This window comes from Populus euphratica, unplaced genomic scaffold (genome assembly GCF_000495115.2).
Source record: "Populus euphratica unplaced genomic scaffold, PopEup_1.0 scaffold4.1, whole genome shotgun sequence".
In the NCBI taxonomy this organism is placed as follows: Eukaryota; Viridiplantae; Streptophyta; class Magnoliopsida; order Malpighiales; family Salicaceae; genus Populus; species Populus euphratica.
Window position 1 is genome coordinate 1396187 of NW_011499859.1, and position 14499 is coordinate 1410685.

Consider the following 14499-nt stretch of genomic DNA (forward strand, 5'->3'; position numbering starts at 1 on the left):
GGTTTCCGAATCATTCTGACAGCTATAATTTAGATAACATGAGACGCCAAGCCAAATAATAATGGTGAAACTTTAACTACTGAGTTATATAAATTAATGATAGGGTCTCAAGAGTTAAAACTAATATAAAATCAAACAAAAAAATAACTTTAAAACAACTAATATTACACCAACAAATCAAACTTTAAAGGACAAAAAAAGAAAAAAAATTAATTATACAAATAAATTTAAATTTAAAAAATAAAATTAAAAGAATAACAATGAAAATAAAAACAATAAATAAATGAGAGAATAATGAGAAATTTCTGATTGAAGGACTAAATAAAATAAATAAATGAGAGAATAATGAGAAATTTATGATTGAAGGACTAAATAAAAAAATTTAACAAAAATAATTAAAAATAAAAATAAAATTAAGAAAATTTGATAAACTTTAAGTGAAGGAAAGAGTTGAAAACCAATAAAATTTTAATAAAAAGACTAAAATAAAAATAAAAATAATAAGGATTGAATTTGAAAAAATAATCTACAATAAATTTATAAATGAAAAGTTAAATAGAAAACAAATAAAAATTTATAAAAAAATAAAAAATGAAAAAATAAAGATTTGAATTGAAATACAAAAAATGAAACGAACAAACATGTACCTATAGGAAGGAAAGAAGAAGGAAAAAAGTTACCGACAACAAACCGTCTATCTACTCACGCGCCGTACCAAAAGAAAATTGATGTAACAACACTTCTAACAAACATAAGAAAATGACAAGTTTAACCATTAACAGACGCTGTATATATGTCGGTCAAAGGGTGTTGATGCCTCTCCCTGTATAGCAGCATGTGCTAGCATTAAAACATTAATTAACAAAAACACCCCCAGGGCATATGGCTTTTTGGGTGTTTTCTTAAAATAAAATGACATAAATATCCTTGATTAACATCCATATTTATCTATTAGTTATACTGTATTTATTGGATCCAAAAAATACTCGTGAATTCAAGTCCAGTCAGGTCGGCTGATACTGATCGGGAATTAAATTGTCCTCCCTGCTGATTACTATGTTTGTTGCTATAAGCTAAAATGCCTTGGCCTCAACTTTCTTGCATTGCCATGTATATTGAATTTCACATCTTATTCCCATGTAGCTGTGCACCTTCTGGATGTTGAGGCAACTAACAAAACCTGCGGCATTGGAGAGCAAGATCACCATGCGTGTTACTTGCAAGTTTTAATCAACCACATTGCTGCTAAATAGCTTGAACTTGTTGGCATCAAGAATCAGTTTCCTCATAGAGGAGAAAGCACCCATGAGCCCTGCACCTGTAAAGACAACCATAATGGAGAGATTGACCCAATAGATGAGGGATGACTTTGGCGGCTTGTAGGTCATGTTGTAGAGGAGCATTGGAAGGACGAAATCTAAAGGGATGAAACCAATAGCTCCTACGACACCATTAATGTCTCCAAAGAAAGGAAGCATAGCTGCCATAAATCCACAGAATATCATGTAAACAGTCCGAAGGATTAGCCTCGGAATTAGATTCCTTTTGGAGAACATCCCTTGCTTCACATCAGCAGATTTCTTTTACATGATCTCATAAGCTACTTGAGAATAAACCTGTTTTACATTGGTGGAATGTTAACTCAACAGAAATGAAAGTCTTAAAACTAAAGGAAAAGGATATGGGAAATGCTTATTTAATTCTCTAGATCATCTGAAGAGTGAACTTGTGAGCTTACGAGGCCAATAGCAAAGAGTTGAAGCAGAACAAAGATAACACCAAGGCCAAGAACCCATGTTGGAGCCAAGGAAGGTCCCTCATCAGGCATTAGGCTTTTGATAATGTTAGAGTTAGACTTGTTTCCGAACGCCCAATATCCAGACACTGAAGCTGAGTAGAAAGTAAGAAGAATTACAGTATAACACATCAAAAGGCCTTTTACCATCTTCCCAGTAGCAGGTGGAGCCAAAGTAGCCTGTATTCAAGGCATAGAAGAATCGTATCAATAAAAGCATGTATCAAGAATACCAAGTATTACACATATTTCTTATGCAATGACCCCTCCATCAAATAATTATTCATACAGAATTAAAAATAACTGATAAGCCACACCTTATTCAGAAAGATTGATCATACAATTTACTTAAATCAATCAAATCTTATTGTTTAGTTGACTCAGATCATCAAGAAAGATGTTTTCTCCACTTTTAAAAAATAGAAAGAAAGTTAAAGGAGTCTTTTATACAAATGCAAGGCTCAGAAGCCAACAGAAGGATTTATCAAGTATTAGCTGTAATTTACTTGTATTTCAGGCAGTATTCCATTCCCAAAGATGGCAGCTATTATGGAGATAGAAGTGAATGCACTGAAGACCCTTGCTGACCCTGACGATTCCAAAGAATAGTCCCTTGAAGGGGCATTTTTTGACAGACCTGCATAGCAAGTGAGGGTTGTGAAAAACAATTTCTTATTTTCAAATAAGATAGAGTAACTCCTCACGGATCATTTTAGTTTGTCACTAAGATAACAAACACACTTTAATGAAATGAAGAAAGTTCAACCACTTCCTTTGCGTGGAAGCAACTTGGAAATTAATATATAGGAGCAACAACTATGGATCACTAGCCAGTTTGCTGGTCAGGTTCCATATCAAAATGGGCCTATTTCAGGCCCATCACCAATTCAACCACACGTTGCACTTCCCAAGATCCACATCTCCTACCCACCAAAGTACAGTACCATGGTGGTGAGCTGTTGAAAGGAGGGATGGCCTAGAATTTATTTCCTACCCTGTTACCAATGTGTAATCTTATTCATCTTTGATTTCAGAAATGTGGCAGAGGGGTTCTGATTAGTTTTAAAGACAGGACACTCTGGTTGCAACAGCTCCACAACCGAAAACATGTCGTGGATTACAGCTAGAATGAACAACAAGTCTCTATTCCTTCCTGGAATTTGAGTTGAAAGAATGCAACCAGCAATTATGCTTTGATTGAAAGTAACAATCTTGAGATTCAGGAAATGAGAGGAACCTTCCTCTATTTTTACTGAAACTGATTTTATTCTTTCAAGTACAGCACAGAATTGCATTTAAAACAAAGTCTTAATTGTTTTTATATCATATAAATTCTATTGATCAGGCAACTGACATAAATGAAAATTGCAAGAAAGGGGATGCAATATACCTGCCTGGACACAAGCACCGACAACAATGAAAGTGTAGCCCAAACTGAGAAATAGTGAAGCCAGGTTGATATGCCTGAGGGAGTGGAATGTTGGCAGCTGAGAGAGAACTATCATCACTACTGTCACCATTGCTATGAACTCGTACAGCTTCAGGGGTCCGTCGGGAGAAAGACTTGAGTACATGATCTTCATAACTCAAATTGGAAATCGAAAAAGGAATGATTAAGTAACACAACCATGAAAAATCCAGGATTCTATTTAGCTCTATGAACAACAAACAGGCGCCATATGCTATTTGCTTCAACACGTCTACCAAGAACCTATCATTTAAGTCTGCAAAAAACTAGTGGCAAAATTAAATGAATTCGTGTCAGCTTCTATATTCTCATATGTCCCAAATTAATCACATTATTAATAAAATTTCTTTCAAGTGATATTTCCCTAAATAAGCAGTGATATTTTGATTTTGCTCAGAACACAATATGTGATCACTTGGTGAAAGTGTCAATGACCTTTTTTGTTTTTGCTGTGTGGTCAAAACAATTCCAAATGTCTTCAAACGTTTATTCTGTGATAAATATAGGCTGATCTCGTGTAAAAAATAGCATGAAACTGAAAACACTGGTGCCTTATAATTCATACTTTGTCCACCATCTCGATTGCAAATCTGATCTGCCTTCCTTTTGTCATCGTGTGAAATGAAGACAGCCAGATTCAGACAAAACCCACCACAGCCCATGTGGACCCCCAATTTTTATACCAGATTATGAAAAAAAAAAAAAAACAGACCAAGCATTGACTGTAGTCATACAGTTAAGATAATACAGCAACACTTGGCATGAATGTGCTGAACCGCAAGTCCTTCGCCAGAAAAAAAGAAGCATAAATTGGATGGCAGAAAAGATAAAGCCTGTCTCTATTGTAACAAAAAGATTGGCCCAGTCAAAGTAAATAACCAAAATGGGGCTCTATTGGAAGGGTGCATTTTCTATCAGTTTTCTTCAATATAATAAGAAGCGTTATGAAACAAAACACCTGAAGGCATTCCCCAGCAAGCAATATTGCTCCTATGCCAACTCCAGTATTGATGGCAGTTTGAATGAATATAACAAAATAAAACATCCATCCAGACCCTGCAAGAAAATAGAAGGCAAATCCTCAGATTTGTTTCGTTAGTTCTTAGGTTAAACTTTATGCTTCAAACGATTGACAAGGAGTTAAATTATACTGATTTTCCCTACTTGAAATGCTGACTCCAAATCCAATCTGAAAAATAATGAAGGGAAGCAATGACAAAAGTAAAACAAATCAATTACTAACAAGAAAATTCTAGTTTCGTGTAATTAACGTGTGGACATATCAATGACAAGCCTTGTGAAAGTTGGAATTTGGATTGACGCGTTGCTTAAAGATATCCTTGCCGAAAAGATCAAATACTACCCATGGTCGACAAAAATGAAAGTAAGAGAAAAGAGAGAGCGTATTGGCAATAAAGAGGACTTTCAATGTGTCTCCAACGGACCTAATCATGCCTCCATATTGCCTCCACTTAGAGGTTGTCGATGTATTTAGGCATCTTAGAGCAACTTTATAGTTACCCTTTGGCCTCATAAACCAATGGAGGTAACATGTAGCTTCCTCAAGTCATCTCCTTCCTAGTTCTTAGTGGCATTAGTAGAAAGTGCCATTTCATTTTCCTTTGCAAAACTGCATTCATGGAAAACTTTTATACTTTTCACCATTTGAAGTTTTCTATCAAAAACACACGCTCGAAAAAGAAAATGCCATCCATTGGATTGCAGGGCTTCTAGTGAGGGTCCAAATCAAACGGCTGAGATTCTTAGGTGACATGGTCAATGTAAACATGACACATTTAAAGCAAAACCAGAATTTTTTTTACAGCAAATTAAATCAAAGGCACACTTGAATTCCTCCGTTCATATGGAAGCACATCTTTAATGATTTTCCGTCATTCCTGACTGTCTCTTTTAGTTTTTACCAAAACAAAAGGAAACCAGCAGCTCTTTTACCGTTTCGATAGTTACCTAAAACGTCGGCAGCTAATTCCCGGAATCTGATATGGCGACGACCATCTTTTTCGCAGTGGTCTAGCACCTTCGACATGAGATAATAAGCGTAAAAAGTCACCATGCCCATCACCGTTAAGCAGAAGAATCCTAAAGTCCATCCTAGACCTTTAAATGCATACGGCAACGTCAGTATTGTAGGCCCCACTATCGCCGTCGTCAAATGAAATCCGGCATGCCACCACTCCCCTGCGTGTAAATAAAAAAATATGAAAATTCGCCGTTTCTTCAACGTCGTGGCTCCAACTGTATATATATTTTTTGAGATCACTTACCCTTGGATTGGAGGACGAAGACTGCACCGGCATCAACTTCACGTTGAGAGTCTGCAGGGAAAGGGTCAGGTTTTGGAGGTGGAGCCATTAATTAATGTTATATAGACTGTGGTGTACGTGCAGGTTAAGGTGCAGCAGGGAGATAAGCAAGAGGCGACGTTAATGTCGGAGGCGTCGAGACAAGGCTAAAAGGAAGCGGGCAGGCATATCGTCGCCCGGAGAGGGAGATAGACGTGAATGCAAGGCGAGAGGAGGATGTCACATTCTTTGATGGGTGACAGAAAGAAGTATAAGAGGGGTAGGAATTTTGATTTTAATTGGGCTTGGAGAAGACTTGTTTGCCTGTTGTATAGGGTTATTTTGGTAGTTTCCTTTTAGGTGACCGAGGAGTGAAAGAATAAGCTACATGTATATTGGATCGGTGCCATAACTGAGACGCCAAAGCAACCCAAAATGTTTGTTATGGCAAAACAAAAAATGCGATCGAATTTTTTAATAAACCTAATTTTATGTTATTTGTGCTTGTTATTTTTTTATGTTGTTTCCGTCTGTGTCAGCAAACTTAAAAGAAATCTCCATTCTAATGGGATGATCTCAATTAAGTCCCTAGCTTGTTTATGGCCTCTTATTTAATCACACTGCATCAATGAATTCTAACTCATTAAAAACCCATGAATTTATTAAAATATCAAATAAAACAAATTTTAGAAAGAAACATAAGAATCTTGTATTTTGAATTTATTAAAATATCAAATAAAACAAAATTTATAAAGAAACATAAGAATCTTGTATTTTTATATAGTTTGATCTATCTTGTGGGTTTCATATTATTTAAAACGAGGATTTAGAGAATTTACTGGTCTTGCAAAATGAGAATTTATTGGTTCAGTGAGGACCTAATCAAGATGAACAAAATAGGCTGGGGGCCTAATCAAAACTACTGTTTAAGTCTATGGACTCTTACAAGGTTTGCCTCTTCTTCTTCTTCTTTTATAAAAGAGAGGTCAGACGTAAAAGAAGTGAAAACGACAAGTTTTAAAATAAAATTTCGATTCAATCATAACTTGCGACCACTTGCAAAATGAAAACAACCCCCACCCTGAAAGATTGCGCCAAGCCTGATATAGGCAGCCCCACCAAACCTAAAAATGATAGTCTAGTTCGACAACAACTAGAGAAAATGATGTTCAACCACCAGACACTTGAACATCATCGGCAAAAAGAGTTGGCATCTATTAGATGGAACAAGCCTTTCACTACTGCTGTTGTTTGTCATTTGAAGTTGCAGCTGCTAAAGACTTGCTGTACTCCTCCAGTTCCTTCTTATATGCTTCCATGGCTTCGGCTGCTTTGGAGTTCCAGATTTGCCTCTCTTCTTCATTAAGTTCCTGCAAACCCAATAAAACACAAATTACAAAATCAAGACACTTCAGGTTTGTAAGCTAAACCAACTACTTCAGCAAAAACGATGGGTTTCGCAAAATGGATTACCTTCCACTTCACAGAAATCATTGCGGTCAGGGTGGAATTATTGATTCCAGGGCGCTCGTCCATTAAACTTTTCCTGGTTTCTTTGCTGCGTAGAAAATAAAAACTTCGTAAATTTATCGCAAAAACTGCACTGAAAAGTGTGACTACTCTCGTGAGAGACGCTAATACCTGAAAAGAAGGAATGAAGATGCAGGTTTCTTAGGCTTGTTAGGGTCAACATTCTGCTGCTGCTTCTTCTTGCGTTGCTCTTTGGTTTTCTGTACATTATAAAGTACACATTTAGCCACCAGAAAGGCGCCAAAATTAGCATAGCAATCAGCAAACACAGTTGAAAGCAACAGGTATACCTTGATAATGTTTTCAGTTTTCTCTTTCCTCTTAAGCAACTGCAATGCTTCCTGTCTCTGGACTTTCACCAGTTCTTCCTCTTCTTTCTTGAGATTCATAGCTTCTTCATCCTTTGTCTGCTTGTAAGCCTTCATTTCTTGCATATACTTTTCCCTGTTCTTCTTTGCAACCTTCAATATTCAAAAGCAGCTAAGAAACCAAACCGAGTAAAATAATTAAACTCCCAGCTAAAAAGGGTGAGGTGTGTCAAGCGTAAACCTCTTCATAAGGCCCCCTTTGTTTTTCTGTCATGTTCTTCCATTCTTCACCAGCAATCTTCGCCACCTCCAGAACACTCTTGTTCTCTGCAAGGAGAGCGGCTCTTCTCTCATTACAGAACAGGAAAAATGCAGACAATGGCTGCTTTGGTTTCAATGGATCCTTTTCTTTCCTGTGAATGAACAAAACAAACAAATTAATAATTCTGTAGTCAATAAAAGGAACAGACAGTAAAGAGAGTTGCTTCTGATTTTACTTGGTCTTCTTGCTGTTCTCTTCCTGATCTGCTTCCTGCTTGAACTGGACGTATTGCTCAAGCAATTCCATTGCAGTCTTCTGCTTCTGTTCCTCTTCCAAAAGCTTCATAGCTTCACCCTCGCGCTTCTCCTTTGTCATTACTTTCAGATAGGCTTCCTTTTCAGCCTGATACTTCTCCTCATAAGGCTTCTTCTCCTCTGCAGTAATGGTCTTCCACTTTGCCCCCAAAATGTTAGAGATATCCTTAAACTCTGCATCTGGGTTTTCCTTTTTTACCTGCACAGAAAAAAACCCCAATTAATCGTCAATAAGAGCCAAAACATGTTTAATTAAAAGCTTAAAAGGAAATCCAGAACCCTATCTCTTTGTTTACCTCATTCCATTGAGCTTTGCACCAAAGTGAGTAAGGTGGGCATGGCCTTTTGATTTCATTGCCACCCTTCTTTTTCTTCCTGTCTTGCTCCTTGTCATTCATTGCTTGAACAAATGAGAGAGTCTGTACAAAGATTCATAACGAAATACCTATCAATTCAAACCCTAAAGACATAAAAAATCATAACTTTCTTAATTGAAGATAGCATTCTTTGTTTAAACCAACAATTTACCTAAAAATTAACAAGAAAGTTAACAAATCAAACCTAACGTTCAACGTTAATTCAGTCTACCGATCCCTTAACACAAGAAATCAAGAAACGAAAAATCAAGAAATCTAACCATGGTGGGCTTGAATTCCTTCAACTTCTGCAACTTCTTCAACTCCGTCTTCATTTTCTCCTGTTCTTTACCCTTCATTTCAATCTCCTCATCTTTAGCCTTCAACATGTCATCTTTCTCCTTCAACAAAACCTCGGTCTTCTCTTTCTCAAGCTTTAACTGCTGCAACATTTCTTGCATTTCTTGAAAATCTTTCTCAAACAAAGAAGCCGAAGCCTCTTTATTCTGCTTCGCTTTCGTGGCCTTGGATTTCCCTTTCTTGGGTGAAGACCGAGGTTGAGAATGACTCGCATGGTTTTCTTTTGAAGGATCAGTGTCTGATGGAGATAAAACGGTGGCAGTAGATGTCTCAGAGAGCTTTTGAGCCATTATATTGGATTCATTTGTTGATGGGTTCTTCTGTTTCAAAGCTTTCCTGTTGTTTCTTGATTTTTTTGGAACTGTCGAGGCTACAGCAGTATCTGCCATTCTAGAATCCCGATTTTGAGAGAAAGTATGATTTAGGGTATTTGAGAGAGGATATTTACATGGGAAGGAAGAATAGGAGCGCAACGGCTAGTATATTTTCGAATTTCAAATCAGTTGTCGAAGTTTTTAAGAGGGGGTTGAGGTCCGGAATCGGAAATCTGATTTATGGGTAATTTGACCGGTAACAGGGGATTGTGTGATTTTAAAACTTTACCATAAAAAGTGTAAGTAAATGTTTTAAATTGGCCATTAGAGGATTGTGAAATTAGTGGGGGGGGTGTTGGGGGCGTCATCAGCATGTAAGCAATTGGTCTCCATGTTTTTAGTGGAGCACAATAATATTGATTGTTTAAAAAGGGTCATCAATGGAAGGCGGAAGCCATGCCAAAATATTGATTGTTTAAAAAGGGTCATCAATATGCCACCCCACTTTCTTTCCATGCTGATGACGTCCTTTGTGTAGTGCCAGGTGGGGTGGCAGCGGGGGATTGGAGACACAGACAATATCTGGGTTCTGGGTGTCTTGGAACTGGTACAAATTACATATACCGACCCCTTCGAATTGGATGGGAAGCCTATGCTTACAATTGGAGGTGAACTGGTACAAATTACATATACCGACCCGTTTGAATTGGATGGGAAGGCTATGCTTACAATTGGATGTTCGATTGTTTTCATTAAAATTATTGCCATAACAATTTTTCAATACATAAAACATCATCTATTCATCTTGTAGAAAAATGAATTGTGAAATTTGGATCAACCAGTTCCTGCTCTCATGCCGATTCAAACCAGCTGCAACACCTGCAGAATCTACCTCCAACCCCACCCTTCAATAACCCTTACTCCTAGCAAAAGCAAGCCCATAATTCCGCATGCAGACCTGAACAGACCCTTAAGTTTTAATAGCGTTGTCTATCATTGTGTGTGTGTGTGTGTGTGTAAAAGTGCAAATCTAACTGGATTCTGATTAAAGATTCACCATCCACGCCATCGCCATCGATGTGAATAGTCTAGTCGATAACCGGGGCATCTGGGATCGAGAAACTAATTTAACATGGACAATAATTACGCTTGATTATCTCTTTAGCTCCGGTCATAATGTTGATGAAATCAAGGTAAAGCCAAAAATGTGGCTACTGCGACTGAAATTAAGGCCGATGACCTTGTTGTATTCAAAAGCAGTTAAGCCATCATTGTCAAATGACTTCCATGGTAGACTACTTAAGATGGAGATGGGCACATAAAACCAGCATATTAGTTATGGGCGAAAATCAAGGCAAGAATATTAAAATTAGAAACACGCAGGGCCACCTGAGTTAAGTCAATCACGGAGAAATATGGCAGTGAAAGAATCATCTTCAGAATAAACACCAACAATGCATGAACAGACTTGAGATAAAAAGTACAGATAAGTACACGAGAGAGTAACAACTTGGACAGATTCCCAGGGTCAGCAACAGCAATCATGGTAAATACAAGCCGGACTGCGCTAAGCAGTAACCCAACGACAAATACCAGTCTACTTAAACCGAGTTTTACCCCGTTTTCAGCAGCTTTTGTTGATGCCTTCTCAAAACTTAGTTGATTCAATAATACAAAGAAACTTGTTCAAGTCGTTTAATGCAGCATCACGTGAAAGTGGAAGCCAAATAATGACCTCTTCTTTTTGAATGAAAAAACTGTATGAGAACCAAGTCTTGTTACATCGGAATTAAAATTCAGCAACTTGATCCTGTTTCAGGAACACCATATCATTGTTTTAGATAATATCACTGTGTCAGTTTAAACTACTTAAAGAACCATAACCAGCATGGATAAAGCCTGACTATAAAGTGGTGTAATCCCCTAATACTGATAGCAGTCATTTTCATTATCGATGGCTATGCCAATGCCATTAGTCTGCCTATATTTCTTAACTGGCACGAACAATTCTAGAAGCATAAAACAAATGGCAACATTTGGTTAGAAAATAGAGATGTATACCCTCTAATGCAGTTGGGGCTAGAAGCTTGCGAAATGAGACATTCAAATATACGTACAAACAGTATTTAACATCTTACAAATCAATTGTAGCCCTTCCCAAGGCAGTTTAGACAGCGCTGTACTCTGCAATATATAAGAAAGCCATCAATCAAAGCAATGCACAAGCATAATAAGCAGCATATGAAAACTAGAATTAATTGCAACATAAAAGTTTCACATTAGCACTTCACAGGTTCACATTGCCAGACAAGTTAATCACCCAAGTAAATTCTAAAGCAGTGATGCCAAATCCAATAGCAAACCTAGAATCTATGCATAACAAACAACGAACAACAACTAACCTGTTACCATCACAAGTAGGGCAAAGGCAAGGATTGATAGCAACAGGATCGTACAAAGGTGACCAGTGTATGCTAGCATTCCCTTTGCACAGCTTGCATATGTAAAACCCCTTTCCTCTACAAACCCCACAAGGCAACGCAACTCTTCTCTATTAAAAAAAAAAAGACATGAAAAGGAATTCAGAAAGACAACTCTCAAACAAATAATGATAGTAATGGTAAATTAAGGTTCTTATTCCTGAATTAACCAGTTTGAGATCAGTGGCAAAACGAAGTGCATTAACAGCAATAGAGGAAGTGATGTTGAGAGCAAGTGCGCCGCCCAAGATGATGGCAGTGCCAGTTACAAGTGTGCGCAGTGGCTTTGGAATCATCTTTTACAGTGTGGAGGTCTTTACAGCAGGTTATTGACACTTATGAGCTCAGCATCCCTTGATCTTCTGATGACCAAAACAAAGTAGAATAATCGTTGGACAGGCCACAAATATGCACAGGTGAAAACACAGGTCACAATGAAAAGGCAATCATTGAATTTAGCAAAATAATTACCTGAAATGACTATTTAAATGTCAAAGCAACAGCAATGAGCCTGCTCATCTCATTTTCTTTAAGATTAGACCTCATGAAATAAAAGTATAGCTACCGTTTTCATATCCTAAGTAAAGGGAATTAAACCTGTAGGAGGCACTTGCACTCCATGCAAGCCCAAATGAAGCCATAAACTCACATTTGCTAAAAAGTCGGCACCATGCACACATCAAAGAACAGACAACTCTATGCAACCTCCCAGTATCCAGTAAGCCGCTAACTGGGCCATAATTACCTGAAATGACTATTTAAATGTAAAAGCAACAGCAAATAAACATCACCAAGGCCACTCCTACAAACTCCACAAAACCGAATTAAAAATAGAAGAAAAAATCGAGCTCAACCTCTACCTTCTTGAAACAACAATAGCATGCTAATCTCAACAGCGCACAACCCTGCCTTCATAAAAGTGCTTACGACCATGTTCATACCAAAACCACCAATTCCCTGGCCATTCTCAATCTTCATCCCAAAAAACACCACCAAGACTTCAAAATCATAATCCCAATTATATTAGGTCACTACAAAACTAAAAAACATTACAAGCAAAACCCTTAGTTAAGTTATGCACGGTCTGACTAATTAAGGTTTGTTAACACCAAGGAGGTAATGGGAAAAGGAATAAAAGAAAAACCCAGGCACAGACAAGCATATATAAATCAAGAAATTGTGTAAAACAAAGAAGGGAGATAAGAAAATACTTACTTGGATTGTTTTTCAGACTTCAATGGGGGTAACTAAGCAAGGATTCGGTGATGTTAAAGGAAGGTGGAGGGGAATGGATGAGAGAAGAAGCGAAATTGAGAAAGGCAACGCTCAACAGGCAAACAGAGGAAGAGAGTGGCGAAATTGTTTACATGTGATAATAATTTACAATAAAACATACTTCAGAGGATAACATGAGATTTTAACCACAAGAGCAAGAGGAAAACACTTATTGTCGTGTAAGAATATAGTTTTCTCAGAATCATACACGACATTGAAGGGTACAATAAAGGGATTTATTATTTACATTTAATTACCAACTTATCCATTAACTGGATAAGAAAAGAATAATCCATTTGGTTACTTACATCATCACACAAAACCGCTTATAGTAGTCATACCATATCTTTGGTGGCTTTACCATTTGTTGATAATTTGATATATAAGGTTTTATTTAGTATAACTTATGAAAATTGACTTCCGATTTTGAATCATAATTTAAAATATTACTTTTCTTAACTTAAGAATAAGTAATTAAAAATAAATAACTTAATATCAGAATCATTGAAATTAAAAATTTATTTAGCAAAATACATGAAAATTAATTTCTTCAAGAAAGAAAAATCCATGAATTAGAATCATTAAATTAGACGTTAAGGTTTTTTGAACGTTTTATTAAATTAAAATTTTGACTAAAAGTTACAACTTTATTATTTAAAACAGTGGTTATTTATAAACAAAACATAATTTTTTAGTTAAAATTAAAAAAAAAACTTAAATTAATTTGCAAAAAATCTAATTCCAATAGCCTAATTCAGGTTACCTGATAATTTCAGCGCACAAGAGTTTGCCAAGTACAGCATTTGGCATCATATTTTAGCTCAATTCTTCAACTTAAAATAGTTAATGACTAGGTATTAGATGGTGCTGTGGTTCGTTTTTTGTCAATATAAAAAAAAATATCATGTGATATCAATATTTTAAAATAAATAAGAAACATATAAAATTTTAATAATTGAAAAAGATTATATATGTTACTGCAGTAATGACTTAGAAAACAAACAAAAATAAAAAATTGTCTCTAAACTTCCTGGATCTATTTTTTTTATTTACAAAATTATTATGGGCTCTATTAACATTTAATAATTACCAAATAATCAAATATATATATACAAAAAAAAGCTCTAATCGAAAACAAAGATTTTTACATTTCAAGGAAAATGACATAATTTAATTGTTTGAAAATCAAACCTATTAACCAAAACCTTTTTTATTAATGGTAATAAAGTAATTATACTACAATAAAAATATATATTAAAAAACAAATTAACTCTATTTTTCTTTATAATAACCCATGAGTCTCGTTAACAAAAAAAAAACATTCATTAAAAAAAACTAAAACTCCTTAGCCTTTCACTATAAAGACTGAGTTCTTTTTTAAAAAAAAAAACTATTTTTTTAAACAATTTTTCTTTATTTTTTTATTTTTTTATGCCTTTAGCTTTTTTTTCTTTGTTTTTTTTCTTTTAATAATTTTTTTTGTTTAATTTAATTTAAGTTATTTTTTTATTTTTTTTATGCCTTTAGCTTTTTCTTTCTTTCTTTGTTTTTTTCTTTTAATAAATTTTATTTTGTTTAATTTAGTTTGTTAATTGACACAACGAAAAGATTGATGTCTTCTCCCAAGTGCAGGAGTGTCGAAGTAATAAATAACCCGGCAAGACCGGGGTCGAACCACAGGGAGGTTAATTGTAAAAATTAAAAACAACAATTATAAAACAACAACAACAACAA

At 35.8% G+C, this 14499-nt stretch overlaps 3 protein-coding genes across 9 annotated transcripts; all 3 read right to left on the minus strand.

Moving 5' to 3' along the window:
- Positions 1-858: 858 nt before the first annotated feature.
- On the minus strand, positions 859-5965 carry LOC105124283 (probable GABA transporter 2). The gene is given in 7 exon segments (XM_011024235.1): positions 859-1616; positions 1739-1975; positions 2302-2432; positions 3186-3372; positions 4222-4319; positions 5232-5462; positions 5549-5965. Coding segments are annotated over 7 exon segments (1362 nt in total). The 5' UTR covers positions 5637-5965; the 3' UTR covers positions 859-1226.
- A 605-nt stretch (positions 5966-6570) lies between these two features.
- On the minus strand, positions 6571-9274 carry LOC105124282 (high mobility group B protein 13-like). The gene is made up of 8 exons (XM_011024234.1): positions 8618-9274; positions 8277-8399; positions 7902-8179; positions 7646-7817; positions 7387-7557; positions 7208-7296; positions 7040-7124; positions 6571-6936 (listed from the first exon to the last, which is right to left on the minus strand). The coding sequence occupies exons 1-8, from the start codon at positions 9083-9085 to the stop codon at positions 6805-6807; spliced, it is 1518 nt and encodes a 505-aa protein (XP_011022536.1). The 5' UTR covers positions 9086-9274; the 3' UTR covers positions 6571-6804.
- Positions 9275-10426: 1152 nt separating this feature from the next.
- Positions 10427-12983, minus strand: LOC105124281 (plastid transcriptionally active protein). 7 transcript variants are annotated; one of them, XM_011024233.1, is made up of 6 exons: positions 12706-12983; positions 12270-12292; positions 12140-12228; positions 11661-11852; positions 11413-11561; positions 10427-11194 (listed from the first exon to the last, which is right to left on the minus strand). In XM_011024233.1, the coding sequence occupies exons 4-6, from the start codon at positions 11784-11786 to the stop codon at positions 11152-11154; spliced, it is 318 nt and encodes a 105-aa protein (XP_011022535.1). In that variant the 5' UTR covers positions 11787-11852; positions 12140-12228; positions 12270-12292; positions 12706-12983; the 3' UTR covers positions 10427-11151. The 7 variants fall into 7 exon arrangements, 6 of the variants coding, with proteins under 6 accessions (XP_011022535.1, XP_011022531.1, XP_011022534.1 ...); XR_842023.1 differs by lacking the exons at positions 12140-12228; positions 12270-12292 and having other exon boundaries at positions 10427-10820; positions 11072-11194; positions 12706-12982; XM_011024229.1 differs by lacking the exons at positions 12140-12228; positions 12270-12292 and having other exon boundaries at positions 10427-11019; positions 11149-11194.
- Between the last annotated feature and the right edge of the window lie 1516 nt (positions 12984-14499).